The sequence below is a fragment of the Scylla paramamosain genome, chromosome 14 (genome assembly GCF_035594125.1).
Source record: "Scylla paramamosain isolate STU-SP2022 chromosome 14, ASM3559412v1, whole genome shotgun sequence".
In the NCBI taxonomy this organism is placed as follows: Eukaryota; Metazoa; Arthropoda; class Malacostraca; order Decapoda; family Portunidae; genus Scylla; species Scylla paramamosain.
Genome location: NC_087164.1, coordinates 12822328 through 12839700, shown reverse-complemented (window position 1 = coordinate 12839700; position 17373 = coordinate 12822328). Strand labels below are relative to the sequence as shown.

Genomic DNA, 17373 nt, shown 5'->3' with positions numbered 1-17373 from the left:
TGACTGACAGCATAAAGAAGCGTCAAACTGTACATATCAAAATATATAGTCACACAGAAAGAGTACGAAAGAAAAACATACGATTTTCTTAACAATGTATTCATATATATGTTAAGATACATGACACACACACACACACACATACACACACACACAGAGAGAGAGCGAGAGAGAGAGAGAGAGAGAAACACACAAACACACTGTTGATAATATATGTGTAAAGGAAGGGAAAAAAATAAGGAACAATAGTTAATACACTATTGCTGCTGCTGCTGCTTCTCCTCCCTTATGCATCATTTGTATACATAATAGACAAACGTTTTCATAAGTTTGTTTTCTGAACGAGGGCGACTCCATTTTTCCTCTATAAAAACCAGCAACTGTGGACGGAACAGACCACACTTACTGCCTCTAATGTGTGTGTGTGTGTGGGTGGGTGGGTGGGTGGGTGGGTGGATGGGTGAAGGAGGGTGGGGGGGAGAGAGAGAGAGAGAGAGAGAGAGAGAGAGAGAGAGAGAGAGAGAGAGAGAGAGAGAGAGAGAGAGAGAGAGAGAGAGAGAGAGAAAGAGAGAGAGAGACCAGCCTATATCATACCAGAGCAGACCAGAGCAAATCAGACAGACAAACACACCAGACCAAACCAGACAGACAGACACACAAACAAAGGGGAGGAAGAACAGCCAGGCAGACAAGGATACTGCAGGTCGAAGGTCAAGCTAAGAGATAAACGAACAAGGACTAGGATTAGGATTAGAAGGATAAGCAGGAAAAAAGATACAAGAAGGAGAAGAGGCGGAAATCTTAATACCTTCTGCCCCTTTACAAATTATAAGCAATCTAAAAAGGATAACCAGGAAAAGATATGATAAAGTAGACGGAAATTTCTTCGTATAATCTTCCTTCCCTCACAAACTACGTCATATTTCACGATGGCCAGGAAATCTTCTGCGTTGATTCTTCCCTTCACTTACTCTCTCTGTAGCGTCTCTCTGGCAAACTACGAACGGGAAAATATAAACAGGGAGGTGGTAGAAATCCTCAAAATGCACCTCTCCCTCACATCACAAGATCGAAGCAGAGAGAAAGAAAAAGATACTCCATACCACAAAAGAGCAATGCGCCTCCAGACACTATCGGAGAACTGAAAGCTACTAAAACTAAGTGAGGAAAAGCAACACACACAAGGAAAAAACGGAAAGAAGGAAGACGCTTTACACGAGACTCGATCGATGAAGCCTGCACGATCAGTCCCCCTCCCTGTCTGTCTCTCTTCAGCTTCCTATTACAAACTCAGGAAAAGCTACTGACGTCTGAGAAGAGGAGGTTATGTAGAGAACATGAAAGACACTATACGGTGAAAGCAGAAAGATATACCTAAATCTCTCCCTCTTTACGCATTTCACACGAATATTCTGTCTGCTTCACATGACAAAATAAAACCACTGAACTACAACCAGGAAGGTGGGAGACAGTACAGAGCTCGAAAGAATGTACAGAAAACGTCCCTATAATACTAAACTAATCTCTACATCTCACACAGACATTCTGCTTCCTGTAACAAGCTAGAACGACTGAACTACAGCCAGCAGAGCGAGGCAAGGCAGATCATCACGAAAAACACTGATGACAAAAAAACGTTTCTCTCCCACTAAACTAACCAATGAAAACAGAAAAGAACCTTTCCCTCACTTCCTTCAACTCAGCAACACTCGCACAGAACACCCTCCCATAACAAACCACAGAAAAAGACCAGTACACGAAATAGCGCTGGGAAAATGACAGAGGGACACAAAGCACGGAAGGCACAGCACGGGAGGCTTTGATCTGCACACAATTACGCCGCGTGAACCAATGGGAGAGGCAGGGACTCGGGGACAATCAAACGCATCGCACCAACCAGCGGCCGCGGCGGTGCGCTGGGCGGGGCCAATGATTTGATACCACGTAATCAAACCACTATAAAGATGGCGGAGGTCCCGGGTCATGGTAGGAAACGCCCCTCGCTGCTATGGCTGACCACGAGGAAAAGTGGGTTGGTGGGGAAAGAAGGGAGTTGGTTTTAAGCGTTTTCCTGCCTTGCTTAGTGTTGGGTGGATGTAGAAATGTCAGAGAGAAACAAAGAGAGTGAGTGAGAGAGAGAGAGAGAGAGAGAGAGAGAGAGAGAGAGAGAGAGAGAGAGAGAGAGAGAGAGACAGAGAGATAATACATTCCGTACATCACTTTAAAAGACACTGCAATTCTTTCTGAGCTACGTTAAGATGACATGAGTGTCTAAGTTACTGTCAGATAACAATGCGCGCTTCTCACTCCCCTGTCTCACTCCCGCCCCACCACAGCACTACGTAAACCTTGATAATACCAGAGGTGGCCGGGACTGACTTGGGCTGATGGGTGGCGGTGTGGGGCGCGGCGCCGGACCTCATTGCCTCCACGGACGGCGATTAATGGAGAATGACGGGAACGAGGGAGGGGAGCAGTGATGGAGTGTGGGGGGCCGAGGAGAGAGGAAGGGAAGGAGTGAGGAACGGAAGGAGAAAAGGAGGGAAGGAGGAAAGGGGAAAGGAAGGAGAGAAGGAAAGAAGGAGGAAAGGGGAAAGGAAGGAGAGAAGGAAGGAAGGAGGAAATAGGAGATGAAGAGGGAAGGAAGAAAGGAGGAAAGAGGAAATGAGGAGGGAAAGAGGAAAAGGAGGAAAGAGGAAAGGAGGAGGGAAGGAGGAAATGGTCCAAGGAAAGAGGAAAGTTGAAGAGAAGGAGAAAAAGATCCAAGGAAAGAGAAGAGGAGGAGAGACGGAGGAAAGAGGAAAGGAGGAGTGAAGGAGAAAAGGGTCTAAGAAAAGAGGCCGTGAGTTACAGGACTCGGCACCCTGACCCAGCATGAACCACGACCTCAGAGTTCACTTCCCCTTACTTGCTGAACCGGGCTGTGAAGAACGCCACCACACACTGCACCGACAGCTGAATCACAGCCTGACCCTTGCACAGCTACACAGCACAGTATAGACAGCACACACACGGCATACACACAGCACACACACAGCCGCCACACGCCGCTACACCGCCGGGCCGCCTCGCTGCGCCGGCCATCCATCACGTCGCTTATCACCGTCCGAGTCATTAGCGCTTTTGTCCCTCGCGGCAGTTTCCTGTAAATTCGGCGACTGTTGAGGAGAACATTGTGCCGATAACGCGGGCCAGGGGAGCTCGTGACCCGGGGACGACCTAACTTGGGATCAGCGGGGAGGGTCCCGATGACCTCAGCGCTGGCTTATGATCGGCGAGGTCAGGAAAGAGATCCATGGCACACGTGGGTCGCGGAGGGTGACTCAGAAACGCCTTGAGTTCGATGTTACAAGACGCACTTGGCGGTGAGGTGAGGGGGCGGCGAGGCTGCGTCACGCACACATTATGCGGCTGATCGTGATCTTTCCAGGCAAGATTTAGAGAGAGTTCCCACCCCCCACACGTAGCTCACCCGCTCGTAGCTTTATAATAGTGATTCGTGGCTCATCACATACCCTTTTATGTCCTCCCCTCATTGTAGTGATACGTGGCACAACAGATATTCCTTAGATCCTATTTGTCCCGTTTATGTCATCTGTACTACGAGTATAGCAATTATAACTCTTGCCTTCTTCGCCCTCGCCGCACCAACCCCGAAGCGCGCTGCTCACCACCGGCATCAGGACGTGTTTGGAGAAGGAACAAGTTTCATTTTCTCTTTCATTTCTTAGTACCGCTACCGCTTAGTGCGCTACCCAGCAATAAGCAAACGACCTCTTACTTCCTTGCCTACAGGCGACCATGTGTCCCACAGTGGCCCTCGGTGGCAGAGTGTTGCGTGGCTCCCAACTCCTCTCGCGGCGCTACTTGACCTGCTTTGTACTGCGAACCAAACTTTTTTTTTTTAAGAGGCTTTGGACAAGAGCAACAAGAAAGGAGGTAAAAAATACGAAGAAGAAAAAAAGATCCACTGAGGAGCAAGTGCCTGAAGAGAAAAGCCAATTACATGTACATTCATCCTAACTAGAAAGAGTGAGACGTGTGAAACAATTTAGCTATTTGCTTCATTTGTCTATACATGCATTGCTGTTATTTTTCACCACGCTATAACGAACGTAATCAGACGCCATATGAAGTTAGCTCAGCGACATCAACCACAAGCAAATGTTAGTTTCAATATTTTAGTTCCAGATATGCTTCTCGTTCACACATCCGCATTGTTATTATGAAAGTATGACTCTTCTGTAAAAACTTGGTCTATATGGGCAACTCGTTTTTTTTTTGCAGGACGTTATGCAGATCTTAATCCTGTTAACCTGTGAGGGGCAGGGCGCGTCATGCCGGGATCGCGGGGTTTTCACTTTCCCAGCGCGCGTTTCACCTCCGCCGCCAACACTTCCATCAGTCATGCTCCCCCGCCAGCCGCGTGTTTCCACCCCACTCGACCCTGTCACCCGGCTTGTCGCGGAGACAAAGACACATAAAACAAGCCATGCAAAACGCTCCCAACAACTGTACTATTACCATTGTGTCTGGGCGGCCTAAAGTGTCGGCTGCACGTGCAACTCTGCAAATACTCTGATGAAATATGAAAGCCAGAGAAGCAAATTGTCTCTATGAGAAGTCTGCTAACGTCACATTCTTTTTCAACTGCTTATAGCGTTTTCTTCCAGTCGTAAATCAGGTCAGGTGACAGTCTCCTTATAAAACCTGAAAACTGATAGATTATAAGACAAGAAGACTTAAGACTGACTAATACACGCACAACACAGAGAAAGTGAATGCAGGCTACTCCACTTTATAAACTGGACTCTGCACTGCCAATGAAGTGGATGGAATGAAATGCCTACTTGGATGTTCTGTAAGTGCCAACGATGAATCTGCCCTGTATATAAGTCTCGACAATAAAGATCCTGAAAAAAATAAGTTGAGTTAAAGATGCATATCTAATAAAAAAAAAATAAATAAAAATAAAAAAAGAACCAACAAAAGCAAGTCGACTTAAATACGTATTCCTTATGAAAAAATAAATAAATAGAAAAACACAAGAGAATGAACGCTTCGCATTTCCCACATCCCTCTTCCCTCCGTCCATACCTAAACACGCATCACCACCCCTATAGCCAGCCTGTGTACCCGCCGCTGTAGCCTGCACGGTAACACTCACAGTTTTTGCCTCAGTGCGAGTCATAAAGCGATAAACCTCCGCCAGAGACAAACTACTCCCCAAGACGTTCCCGCGCAAACCCCCTCCACTCGGCGCTGCTTTCTAATACGGCAGTAAAATATCAAACACGGGAATACATTACCCAAGGATATCATTACGCAGCCCAGCCATTTATTCACAGTCGTTAAGGCCAACCGAGAGAAAACAGGAAACCCGGAGCGACGCGAGCCGGCGATCAGCAAAGCGGCGGCGGCCCGACGACGTCACCTTTACGTTTCCCCGCGCTGCCGGTGGTTGCCAACACGAGGAAGACTACCACGGCAACAATACACAATGGACCATATTCTGAAACAGCTCAGCGCCGCATCTCCACTACATTCAAAAGACTCTACTGCTGGTTGAATCTACACTGGTTTTTAAGGCTCTTTATATACTTCTAGAGACAGATTAACGAGATTTCTACATGAAAACATAGAGAAACACATGAGGACCCGGTTGATTATCTCTGTGGCCTTTGAAAATTATCGTGGTGCGAGAGCCAAGCGTTTCAGAATACTGGGTCATTGTCTCGCCGCGACGCCCCTCACGCGACACGCAATGCTCTACAACCTCCCCTTCAGTGCCCGCGTGACACCTCAGGGACAGTCAGCAGGGGCGTAAGGGGTGGTTCTTTCTCTCCCGGCCGCCGCCAGAGCTTCATGACAACCGTGATGCCTGGTAGAAGTGTTAAGGGTGAGGTGGGGCGCCGCTCCTTGGTTCTGCCTTGTCTTGGTATAATGGCGCAGGAGAGAGAGAGAGAGAGAGAGAGAGAGAGAGAGGGATTAAAACAGGTGAAGGAGGAGTAAAGGGAAAGTAAATTGAAGGAATAATGTAAAACACGTACCCTCTCTCTCTCTCTCTCTCTCTCTCTCTCTCTCTCTCTCTCTCTCTCTCTCTCTCTCTCTCTCTCTCTCTCTCTCTCTCTCTCTCTCCCTCTCTCTCTCTCTCTCTCTCTCTCTCTCTCCTAATTTATTCATTATATCTGTCTTTTCTTTTCCCTCTTCTCCCTACACTACTCTTTCTTAGCTTCCTTCCTCCCTCCTCCCCCTCCTCCTCCACCATCACCACCTCCTCCCCCATTTCACCCCTCTTCCTCTTATTGTTTCGATCATAATAATAATCTTTCTTCCTATTCTTTCTCCTCTTACTACGAACTCCCCTCCTCCTCCTTCTCCCCCTCCTCCTCTTAATCATATTCATCATACGTATATAAATTACCGTCTTATCGGCTCGTTTTCTCCCCTCCCCGTGCCGCGTTCATGCAGGAGGAAGTGAGAGTAAACACACTTGGGTTTCTCCTCATATATAGCTATCATTAGGCGCAGCTCTCTCCTATCTCCCCCATCTTGACTTTATCGTCTGGCGCACGTGTTTAATTAGCAGGTGTGTGTGTTTTATGAAGTGCCGTGTTAAGTGCGTGTGTGTATGTGTGTTCAGTTGTTGTCGTTTTTTTTTTTTTTTTTTTGTTTCACGTGTCATGGAGACTGGTTAGGAATTAAAAAGAAAAGTAAATGAAATGGCAGAAGGATGTCCCGGTTACCTTCTCCCTCTTCAAAAAAAAAAAAAAAAAAAAAAAACAAGGTGTGTCGAGGAGAGGGCTTCAAATTGCTGGTTGGCTGGTTGGTCAGTTTGGTGATGTTCTGAGGTGTCTTGATACTCACTCCTCTTATTAACTAAAGTCGTAGGAAGAAGGAGAATTGTTACTGTTGTTGTTGTTGGTGGTGGTGGTGGTGGTGTTGGTATTGTTGGTGCTAAGGAGAAGGATTTTGGGATTGAATTAGGACTGTTGTATAGTATATAGTATCGTACTGTATTGTATTTGTATTGTATTGTATTCGTAGTGCAACTTGTATTTATATCTTGCTGTATTGTACTGTATTGTATATTGTATTCAACTGTAATGTATGTCTACTGCAATATATTGTATTTTTATCTTATTTTGTATTTATATAGCACAGTATTGCATCGTTCTATATTGAGTTGAAACAGAGTAAATGAGTTGAGCAGAGCATATAGCGCTGAACCTTAGGTAATGTCCCAAGATTAGTGAGCATTGCGCTAAACTTATACAGCATTAAAGTATTATGCTAACCAAACGTTATCATATTCCTTGGCTCGAGGAAAAAATCTCTCTGCTCCAAACCCCTGAGTGATGGTGACAGTGCAGATACGATAATTACATTACATTTCTTCTCCCTCGCATTCTTTTTTCTTCCCCTTTCATGAACAAGTCTCGTTAAAAATCTTCATGCAAAAGTGGGAGGAGAAAAAAAAAAGAAAGATGATATTGCAGATCCTTCGCATGTGTGTGTGTGTGTGTGTGTGTGTGTGTGTGTGTGTGTGTGTGTGTGTGTGTGTGTGTTTGTGTGTGTGTGTGTGTGTGTGTGTGTGTGTGTGTGTGTAATATAATTGGGGGAAATTTATCACGTGCTTTTATTCACACAACACTCAAGCTTTCAGGGTTTTCAGGTAACACGAAGATAAATGATCCGAAGGAATACTGAGTAATGAAAACATGCCTTTAATATACACCAAAATAAATCTGCAAATTCATCAAAGTCGCAACATCTGGTCATCTTCTTAATCTTCTCACTGCTTTCGTTTCCCTTTGTTGACATTCAGGGCATTGTAAAGAAGTGCTTGCATGGACACACAGAACAGACTGAATGGAAAGTTACTTTTGTCTTTCTTAAGCTACAGAATTGTTTAAAAGACTGTAGTACAAAAAATAAGTGCCTGAAAAGTCGTAGGTGATTATGAGAAAAATAGTTTTATCACTGAAAGGGTTAAACAAACAAACAAACACTTCCTAAACAGCATATCGTTGGCCCTGTGCAGCTGCTGTCACTCTACTGCGCACTACTGCCGGCGCTGTGCAGTGTGCAACACAACGCATCGCAACACGGCGCGCTGTTCTCTGCAGACAAGAATGCTAATGGGAGTGTTGCGTCTGGCGGTGTCCTGGTGGTGCCGCGGGAACCAAGGTGTTGGTACCTGCGCTCGGGGGCCGCGGCGGAGACTCGCTGATTGACACTCGTTGTTGCTTCATTAGCATATCATGACCTAAGCACGCGGGCACGACGGCTGTAAACACCGCCACGCCCACACACCAATACGAGCCTTCCTCCCGCTAGCGATAAGTCCCAGCCAAACCCGTCCTCGGCAGGGAGTCAACGCCCGTACACCAATCATAACCGACGAGCACAGAGCGAGAGGGACACAGTCACCGCCGCGCCGACACGCCAAAACAGCTCTTTCTCTCCTCCTGCACACGCGTCGTAATGTGGAGGGGAGGCGGGCGGTCTTCCCTTGCACTCGAGTCGCAGTCACAAGGACGAGTCTTGGTGGTAATCGACCTCTGCTTCGCTCGCTGGCTCGCACCATCCAAGCCCGGGTCGCCCAATGCCACGCCGGGCTTCGAGGTTACATGCACGTCCAACTGTTACGCTCCGTGGACCTCGCGCGCCTCGCCACACCCGGGAACTCCCTCTGTGTTACTTTGCAAGATATTCAAGTATTCTTAAACACTTCGGCGCCTTATCTCAGTCTCTTCCGCTATTAGCTAGTGAAGGTTACTTTGCAAAGTATTCAGGTCTTCTTAAACATTTCGGCGCCTTATCTCTCTGTCTCTTCAGCTAGTTGTTATATATATTATGTAGGTTACTTGTACAATAGCTTAGTGAGGACCTCAAGATATGTTAGTGTTTGTCTTGTTTTGTATTTCTTTCTATCTTTAACAGGATTTATTGGAGTTTACTTATGTTTTCAAGGGTGTTTCACACACACACACACACACACACACACACACACACACACACACACACACACACATACACACACACACACACACACACACACACACACACACACACGTACATACACGTACACCTACATATTTACAGGGACTATACCAACACTAATATACGTATATACACTTCCATAAAACCAAAGAATATATATGCAAGCAAGTACGCTCATAGTGAAGCGATAAATAAGAATACGATAAAAGGCAAAAGTTATCGAGGGACGAGGAAAAATTATGAAGACAGGAGCGAGAAAACAAGACACTATGAAAATGAGACGAGAGAAAGAACAAAAGCTAAAGGCAATATAACAAAGGATCATATGACGCAAGCTCGCTCGTACATCCACAATTTATAATCACATTAAGACCTCTCGCAAAGGAACTGGCGGGAAGGAAGGTGAAACTGAAAAGTATTAAAAGCAGCAGAAGAGAAAAGACACGAGGAAATCCTGATGAAAACACAAAAGGAAGTAGTAATATATACGATCACAGCGGGTTAAGCTGTACGTATATTCGCAGCTTTATAGTTACTTTGAAAGCATAGGGTATGGTGAGGGAGTAGAAGTGTAGAAAGAAAAGAGTGAGATGGACTGACTCTCAGGAACTAAGAGCGCTCAATAAAACAAGACACTCAAAAGAGAACAAAACTTCAATGCTCTAGGATCTAAGAAGCAAATATCACTCAACAATTAAGGATGCTTCATTGATCTGCACCATGCATAGCCTTACACTCCAGAAACCCTGGAAGCCCTAGGAACCTGTCATGATACGAGTGCATCAGCACCTCATGGTAATCTTTGTAACTCACAGAAACCTGCACAAATCATTTCCTTCAGGTCATGTTATCCTGGGGAGTGTGGGGGGGGAAGAGAGAGAGAGAGAGCGTGCGCAACCGTACAAATCAACAGCTGACCTGTTTGAACTGCTCCTCGAAGCTCCAGGACTGCTGACTCTGGTGGGGCTCGGGCGTGTGGGAGGGCGTGCGGGCGCCGTTGCCCGAGGAGTCGCGAGAGCCAGCCGAGCCAGGCGTGGGCGGCATCTGCGTGGTGGGCGGCAGACCGACCGTGCTGGGGATGAAGGGCAGGTGTGGCCCGGGCGGCACCAGCGAGGGCGGCCCGCCGCCCCGCATGGCGTTCATGAGCGCCTGTGGCGACGACAAGAGCGACTCCCGCTGGCGGTGCAGCGCCTCCGCCCGCAGCACCAGGTCGCGCGAGTCCTCCTCCCCGTCACCGTCCTCCTGCGGTAGACACACACAGCGTCAGCAAGGCACACCAATTACAGCACGCGATGCTGAGGTTAAACAGCACACATGCTACACATGCATTGATTGATTCATTCATTCATTTCTTCATTCTAACTTTGATTATTTTCACAGCATTAAACTCCATTTTTTTCTTTTTTTTTCATCCCTCTACCTTTCTTCCCTTCCTTAGTCTTTTTTTATTCATTCACTCATATCTTCATTACCTTTCTTGTTCCTTTTCTATGATGATTCTATTTATATAAAAAAAAAACATAAAAACATAAAGGAGACTGCAAAAACCCAGCAGATCTACACGTGGCAGTCCCTGAATAAAACAAGTTTATGTATATCCACCTATCATCACCCTCCATAAACATATCTATTCTCAAAGTTTCCTATTGACTCAGCATTAAAAACCTGATGACCGAGTCCATTCCAGTCACTCTGATACGAAAAGATAAACACACACAAGACTTGCACCGCGCCACCACTCAGTACAGGAACGTTAGTCAGTCTTCCACATGCCCTCCTCCCGCTACGCTCCGCCACCACCTCGACCACTGCCACCGCCGCTTCCACACCACGCTCCACCGACACCCTCACCCACAGACACACCCAGAGCAGACCACACACGCCCATACAACACTCCCACGCTCACACCTGGTTTGGCAAGACTGACTGACTAAGGGAATCTCTCTCTCTCTCTCTCTCTCTCTCTCTCTCTCTCTCTCTCTCTCTCTCTCTCTCTCTCTCTCTCTCTCTCTCTCTCACCTCCGTTTTCTTCTTAGCCTGCAATAGCGTGTGGAGTCGATCGTATATGCTATGAACACTGTTGTTGTTATTGTTGTTATTGGCGTTGTTATTGTTAGTGCTGTTGTGGTTGTTGTTGAGGTTGTGTGAGGGGGAGTGTGTCGGGGGCGGCAAGGCGGTGGAAGGGGGCAGCAGGGTGGTGGTAGCCGATGACACCTGCTCCTTCAGCTTGGCCAGAATGTCCTCCCCCTCCACCATGCTCATGTCGGGCTTCAAAGGGCTGTCCCTGCCCCCCACGCCCATGCCCCCCACGCCCATGCCCACGGGTCCGTTGTCCTCCTCCATGCTGGTCACGCCCTCACTCTTGATGCACTGGAAGGGGAGAGAGAGGGGGAGCGTCAGGCAGGTACACTGAGCAACACAAAGGAAGAACAAAATAAGTTTATCACTATCGACTCTTTTATAAGTTAAATGGTAGTATTCACAACATACAGAAACAAATAAGAATAAGTCATAAAAAATGTTTCAACGTAATGGAGTCAATTTCAATACAAACTGAATGTGGATATCAATAACTTCCTATATAAGGAGATCAAATGGAAATTAAATCGTATGATAATTTAAGAATGTATATAAAAATCGAATATATACGTTCTAGCGCTGCCTTGAATTCTGTAAAGATAGGAGCATGATATTATTTGACAAGAATCGAAATATGATTGTTTTAAACATGAGATATCGACATTTACTCCGTTTTCCTGTAAAGACTGAGAAAAAGGCACACACACACACACACACACACACACACACACACACACACACACACACACACACACACACACACACACACACACACACACACAATAAATATAAAAAAGACAAAATTTGAAAATGTTTGTGTGTGTGTGTGTGTGTGTGTGTGTGTGTGTGTGTGTGTACGCGCACGTGTACGTATATCCATCACTAACAAATTTCCACTGACGTCCTTAAAGATTCAAAAACACACTAAGACATTCCACTGTTACTGCGTGCCACCTTCGCTCCTTTCCCAACACCTGAGCGAGGCATGGCGGACCAGCGGCGTGCCAACACAAGCACCAATGTTTATAGAAGCCTTGCACCCGCTCGCGGCTACAAGATGTATACTCGTACACTTTGCAAACCGCGGCCCCATCATACCTGCCTGTCTAGGAGCATCATAACAAGACCTTTCAGTGTCGTGACGCAGATGAATGTCAATTTTACCTGATGGACAAATATTGACACTTATTAACGCAAATTGGACAGCAAGAGTTAACCTTATCGTCTGTGTCTCATTCTTTTTAACGAGTAATCTCCAGAACTATCTTTTTTTTATCTCTCTCTCTCTCTCTCTCTTTCGTACAATTTAAATTAACTGATTCAAAAGAGGAATATCAAGACATATCAAAAACAGGATAACGAGGAAAAGAAGGAGGAGGAAAAGAAGGATAGGATAACAGAAACCGCAACAAGCAGAAGGAGGAAGAACAGAAGAAAGCGAAGGAGGAGGACAAGATAACAAAAACCACGAAAAAACAGAAGAAGCAGAGAGAGAAAGAAGAGAAGAGGAAGAGCAAGACAGGATAACGATGACCAACAAGGCTAGCTGATAACATTGGACTATTCTGAGACTCGTTAGCAAACACGTGTCGCTTAATGGCTGGTCAGACAACATTATCTCCTTGAAATTAGTGCCATTGATAGTCACACAACCACTGTCTCTAGCCGTCCCTGCCTTCGTCTAGGACCTGGTGGTTCTGAGGTACGGTGTCGCTGCTTCTTAGTCAAATATTTTTCCTTTGTTATATTGCCAAGTTTTTTTCTATGTAAGTGAATATGAAATGCGGACAACTGTGGACAGAGCATTACTTTATTAGAACATTCGTTTGGCCTTTAAAAATACGCAGACCTGATGAAAGGAGAAAATTTTTAAGAGTACAAACATAAAAAAAGTATGTCTCTGCATTATATCATGAAATCTTGTTATATTTATTAGTATTTCCCTCAATGTGGCCTTTGGAAATAATCATAATGAAAAAAAGAACATGGTTTTAGGAATGCAGGCATAAAAAATATCTCTTTGTACAATATATCATGAAATCTTTTTATATTTTCTAGTTCTTCCCTCAGTCGTAAATAAAGAGATACTGGAACAATAACTATACGATGAATAAGGAAAAGTCGCTTACGTTGCTGCACTTCAGAAAATATAAATTGATTACAGAAAAATAAAAGAATAAGAAAATAATACATCAGGGAAAAGTTACGAGAGAGAGAGAGAGAGAGAGAGAGAGAGAGAGAGAGAGAGAGAGAGAGAGAGAGAGAGAGAGAGAGAGAATATTATATGATTTACACACAACTAACCTCATGTCCATTGCCACTCACTCTACATTTTCTCTCTCTCTCTCTCTCTCTCTCTCTCTCTCTCTCTCTCTCTCTCTCTCTCTCTCTCTCTCTCTCTCTCTCTCTCTCTCTCCCTCTCTCTCTCTCTCTCTCTCTCTCTCTCTCTCTCTCTCTCTCTCTCTCTCTCTCTCTCTCTCTCTCTCCTTTTTCGTTTTTCTTTTGCACATGAAAGGGGAAGCTGGGAAAAGACTACAAAAAGTCTAAAAAAAAAAAGAAAAAAATACCCGTCAAAATCCCCATCAATCTTTAGAAAACAAATTAGCTACATTCCCTCCTTTCCTTATTACAAATTAAGGAGAATATTACGTTGTAGACCAAAGGTTTTTATTCTTAAACGTTACAGCGTCTTATCTTGACTTTTAACAGGCTGTAATGGAAGCTTTTAGATTTTCGAAGAGTATTTTCATGATTTTTTATAATCAACAAGAATTCTACACACATGAGAACCAGACTAATCATCTCTGTGGCTTTTGAAAACAATCTTGATGAGAATGGAAGTTTAAGTACGAGAGTTTATCAAGATCCCCAGTCCTCGGTGCCTCCATCAGTAACGCAAACACATTAAATTAAAGATATTCTGACATGGCATGAGTGAATTCCTAAACCGATACAGAGTAAGGGTCAGGGATCAACAATAATATGGGGTCTGTTTGTCCGCTTGTCTTGCCTCGGGGCCCCAGACAACCTCCAGCACCGCCAACACTCATGGCGCGGCGGTCTAGTCTGATCGAGAGTTCGCGAATGCTGTGGCGGGGATAGGCGAGATCAATAGTGTTTTGGCGGTGTCTTCGGCAGCGTAGTAACTCTTCCCCCCGCCAAGGTGCTGCTGCTCCCCTCACGCCGATGCCGCCCCGCCGCCCGCCCGTCCAGGTCACGGAGCGCCTCATAACGAGCCTTGTAAGGAGTGATGGATGGGACTTTCTTAATGACAGCAGGGAGCCTATCTGTTATTGTTGGCGGAGTGGGCGGCAGGGTGTCGGCGGTAGGTGGTAGGGATACAATGGCCTGGAGTATATTAAAAGGGGGACAAGCTGGCAAAGGGGCAAGGCAGGGTGTTGGGAGAAGGGGCAATGACAGGGGAAGGCAGGGTATGGCAGAAATATAACGAGAACCGCAGCCACATTATCAACAAGACAGAATAACACGTAGGAGGGCAGTCACACCCCATATGGAGGACCCTTCTAGTAAGGATCGCCGTCACACTCTGAAGGGGGACGTGGACCCGGAGGATGCCTGACGGGTCCTGGCGGGTCCTGCGGGTCGTCGGGCCAAAACAATGGACGTCCAGGATGGCGAGAAAAGAAAGGAGTGAAACATCGTAACCCCAAATTAGGCCTCGGGGCGCATACCGATGAAAAACCAATAAGGGAGGGGCGTTCCCGGCGGCCGACACCTCCCCCGCGGCCTGCCTGCCTCACACCCTCGCCTAACCATGACACACAGCCGGGCACACACTTCCATGCCATAATGTACGGGCGTGGTCACCTGTCGGGTTACCTGTAGCACTCACGGCTCCTGGTTTGCGTTTTATTTCAGTCTTGTGTCCCCTGATCTGATGACGGTCGCCGCAAGATCCTGACAATTAATTGATTCTTATAAAAGGATTTGATTGAGGAAAATCTTTTAATATATTGGAAGTGAGTGTTGTATGTTACTTTAATGCCTTCTTATTTCATTACGGTCAACGCAAGATCCTAACAATTAATAGGTTCTTGTCATAAAAGGACTTGATTAAGCAAAAATTTTTAAACACATTTGGAGTATTGTATGTTACTCTATTAATGTCCTCTGAAGATCACAACGATTAATACATCCTTATCATATCATACAAAGTACTCAAGACCGATGGAGAAATTCTAGAGACACTTTTACAAGACCTCTGCATCATCATTTAAAAACAAACGGACATGAAAAATCTGAATAATCATCAATACCGCCTTTGAAAACAGTTCTTGCGAGAGCTCAAGGAGTTTAAGAATATCAACCAGAAGACGACAGCCAGCCAGCCACCCAGCCAGCCAGTCAATCAACCAGTTGCTAACAATGAACGGGTACAGTTTATACAAGCCTTTGGTACCTTCAGTTCTCCAGCAGTTAAGTCTAGTGCGTTGCTTCCTTACATGACAGGTGATGGCAAGGCGACTAGACGGGACGAGCTAGTAAGGATATTGAGGATTTAGAAAAGGAAAGAAAAGGAAAGGAAAGGAAAGAAAAGAAAAGAAAAGAAAAGAAAAGAAAAGGAAAGGAAAGGAAAGGAAAGGAAAAAAAAAAGGAAAGGAAAAGAAAGGAAAATAATAAGAGTACGGAAGGATAGACAAATGCAGAGAGAGAGAGAGAGAGAGAGAGAGAGAGAGAGAGAGAGAGAGAGAGAGAGACAAAAGACCAACCACGTCGGAAACGAGACTGACACGAATTAAGGGAGAGGATTACGAAAGAAAAGACTAATGTTAAAAAGAGGAAGGGAGAGGAACGGACGGACGGAGGGGGAGAGTGAGAGAAAGAGAGAGGAAGAGGAAGAGGGAGAGGGAGAGAGAGAGAGAGAGAACGGCTGCGAGGTACAAAAGACAACCATAAAAACGTCACCATTCAGCACAGTTACCCCTCTTCCCTCCCTCTCCTGCCTCTCCCACCTCTCCTCTCCCTCTCCCTCCACTCCCCCTCCTCTCCCCCCTCTCAGCAGCTACCTGTCTTCCCCGCCTGTCACACTTAAACGTCGATATCACACTAGTCATCGCCCCACGTAACAAATCAGAAAGTAAATGAGGAAAGAAATTGCTATTACTCGTATTTTATTTATTTATTTTTTTTTCAGCATCAGAGCCTCATTTTTTTTTTTTTCTTCCTAAATGCTGTTGGAGAATTTTTAAGTTTAGAATTGTGGTGAAGTTTTTAATTACGTTTGCTTACTTATTTACTATTAAGACTATATTCCCATTCACCCTATTCTGATTAACAATAAGAAGTTCGACTGAGATTATAAGTAACCGGCACTGTATGGGATGGTGGGTGGATAACTATAAAAGATTACTCTAATTCATGGATAAGGATGATAAGTGGACACAGGTAGGTATGTTTTGTACAGCTTCACTTATTGTCTTACGTTCTTCTCATGCTTTAATGGCAACACAGCAGCAGCAGGCAAAAAAAAAAAAGCAATTAATTTCGGCAGGTAAGATAAAATATAAAGAATAAAGACAAGGAAGGAAATACAGATTGACAGAACAGATGCACAAATAGCTTAAAATCATAGAGAATAGTAATACAAAGGTAAAGCTTACGGAATACAATATTGACTCGATCATTGCTTCGTGAGTCCTGCTTCAAGACTTGACTACATTTAAATCTATATAGAAAAAAATAAACTGGTTCATAATTTCTCCCTTAAGGAAATCCAAGGGAAAAAAATGCAGGTAAAGGGAAAGAAAATAGTGTAGTTAAGAGACTCAATCATTGTTTCGTGAATCAAACTTTGAGACTTGACTAGATTCGAATCTAAACCGAAAAAAAAAAGTGGAAAAATAAACAAGCTCAATATTTCTCCTGGGAAAATAAACAGAGAAAAAATAATAAGATAACGGGATGGAAATAGCGAAGCAGTTAAGTAAGACAACTGGAATTCTAATTTCAAAGCAATTTCTTGCTTGTATTTGAATCTGTATAGGAAAAACAAACAGGTTCAACATCTAGGAAAAAATAACGTAGGAACACAGGTAAAGGTGAAAAAAAAACACACTCTCACTTTCTCTCTCCCCAGTTAGAAATTTCCTCCATCTTTTTTTTTTTTTTCGCTACAAACAAGAATTCACACAAGGTATTCACTACGGTATTTACAATTTGATACCTCTCCAAAACAGTTTCATTTCTTCATAACTTCATGACACGGAAGGAACACAATTGCTTAAGAATAAAATAAGTAGATTACAATCGTGAAAAAAAAACACAGGA

The 17373-nt window shown here is 44.8% G+C and overlaps 1 protein-coding gene across 1 annotated transcript in view; it reads right to left on the bottom strand.

Annotated features, from left to right (window-relative positions):
* LOC135106884 (AT-rich interactive domain-containing protein 3B-like) overlaps nucleotides 1-11374 on the bottom strand; it is a 120519-nt gene extending 109145 nt beyond the window's left edge. The window contains exons 1-2 of the mRNA XM_064016257.1: nucleotides 11026-11374; nucleotides 9925-10248 (exon numbers count right to left, since the gene is read on the bottom strand). Coding sequence (XP_063872327.1) covers nucleotides 9925-10248; nucleotides 11026-11349 — 648 coding nt within the window. The 5' untranslated portion in view covers nucleotides 11350-11374. The remainder of the gene's footprint in view (nucleotides 1-9924; nucleotides 10249-11025) is intronic.
* Nucleotides 11375-17373: the final 5999 nt, after the last annotated feature.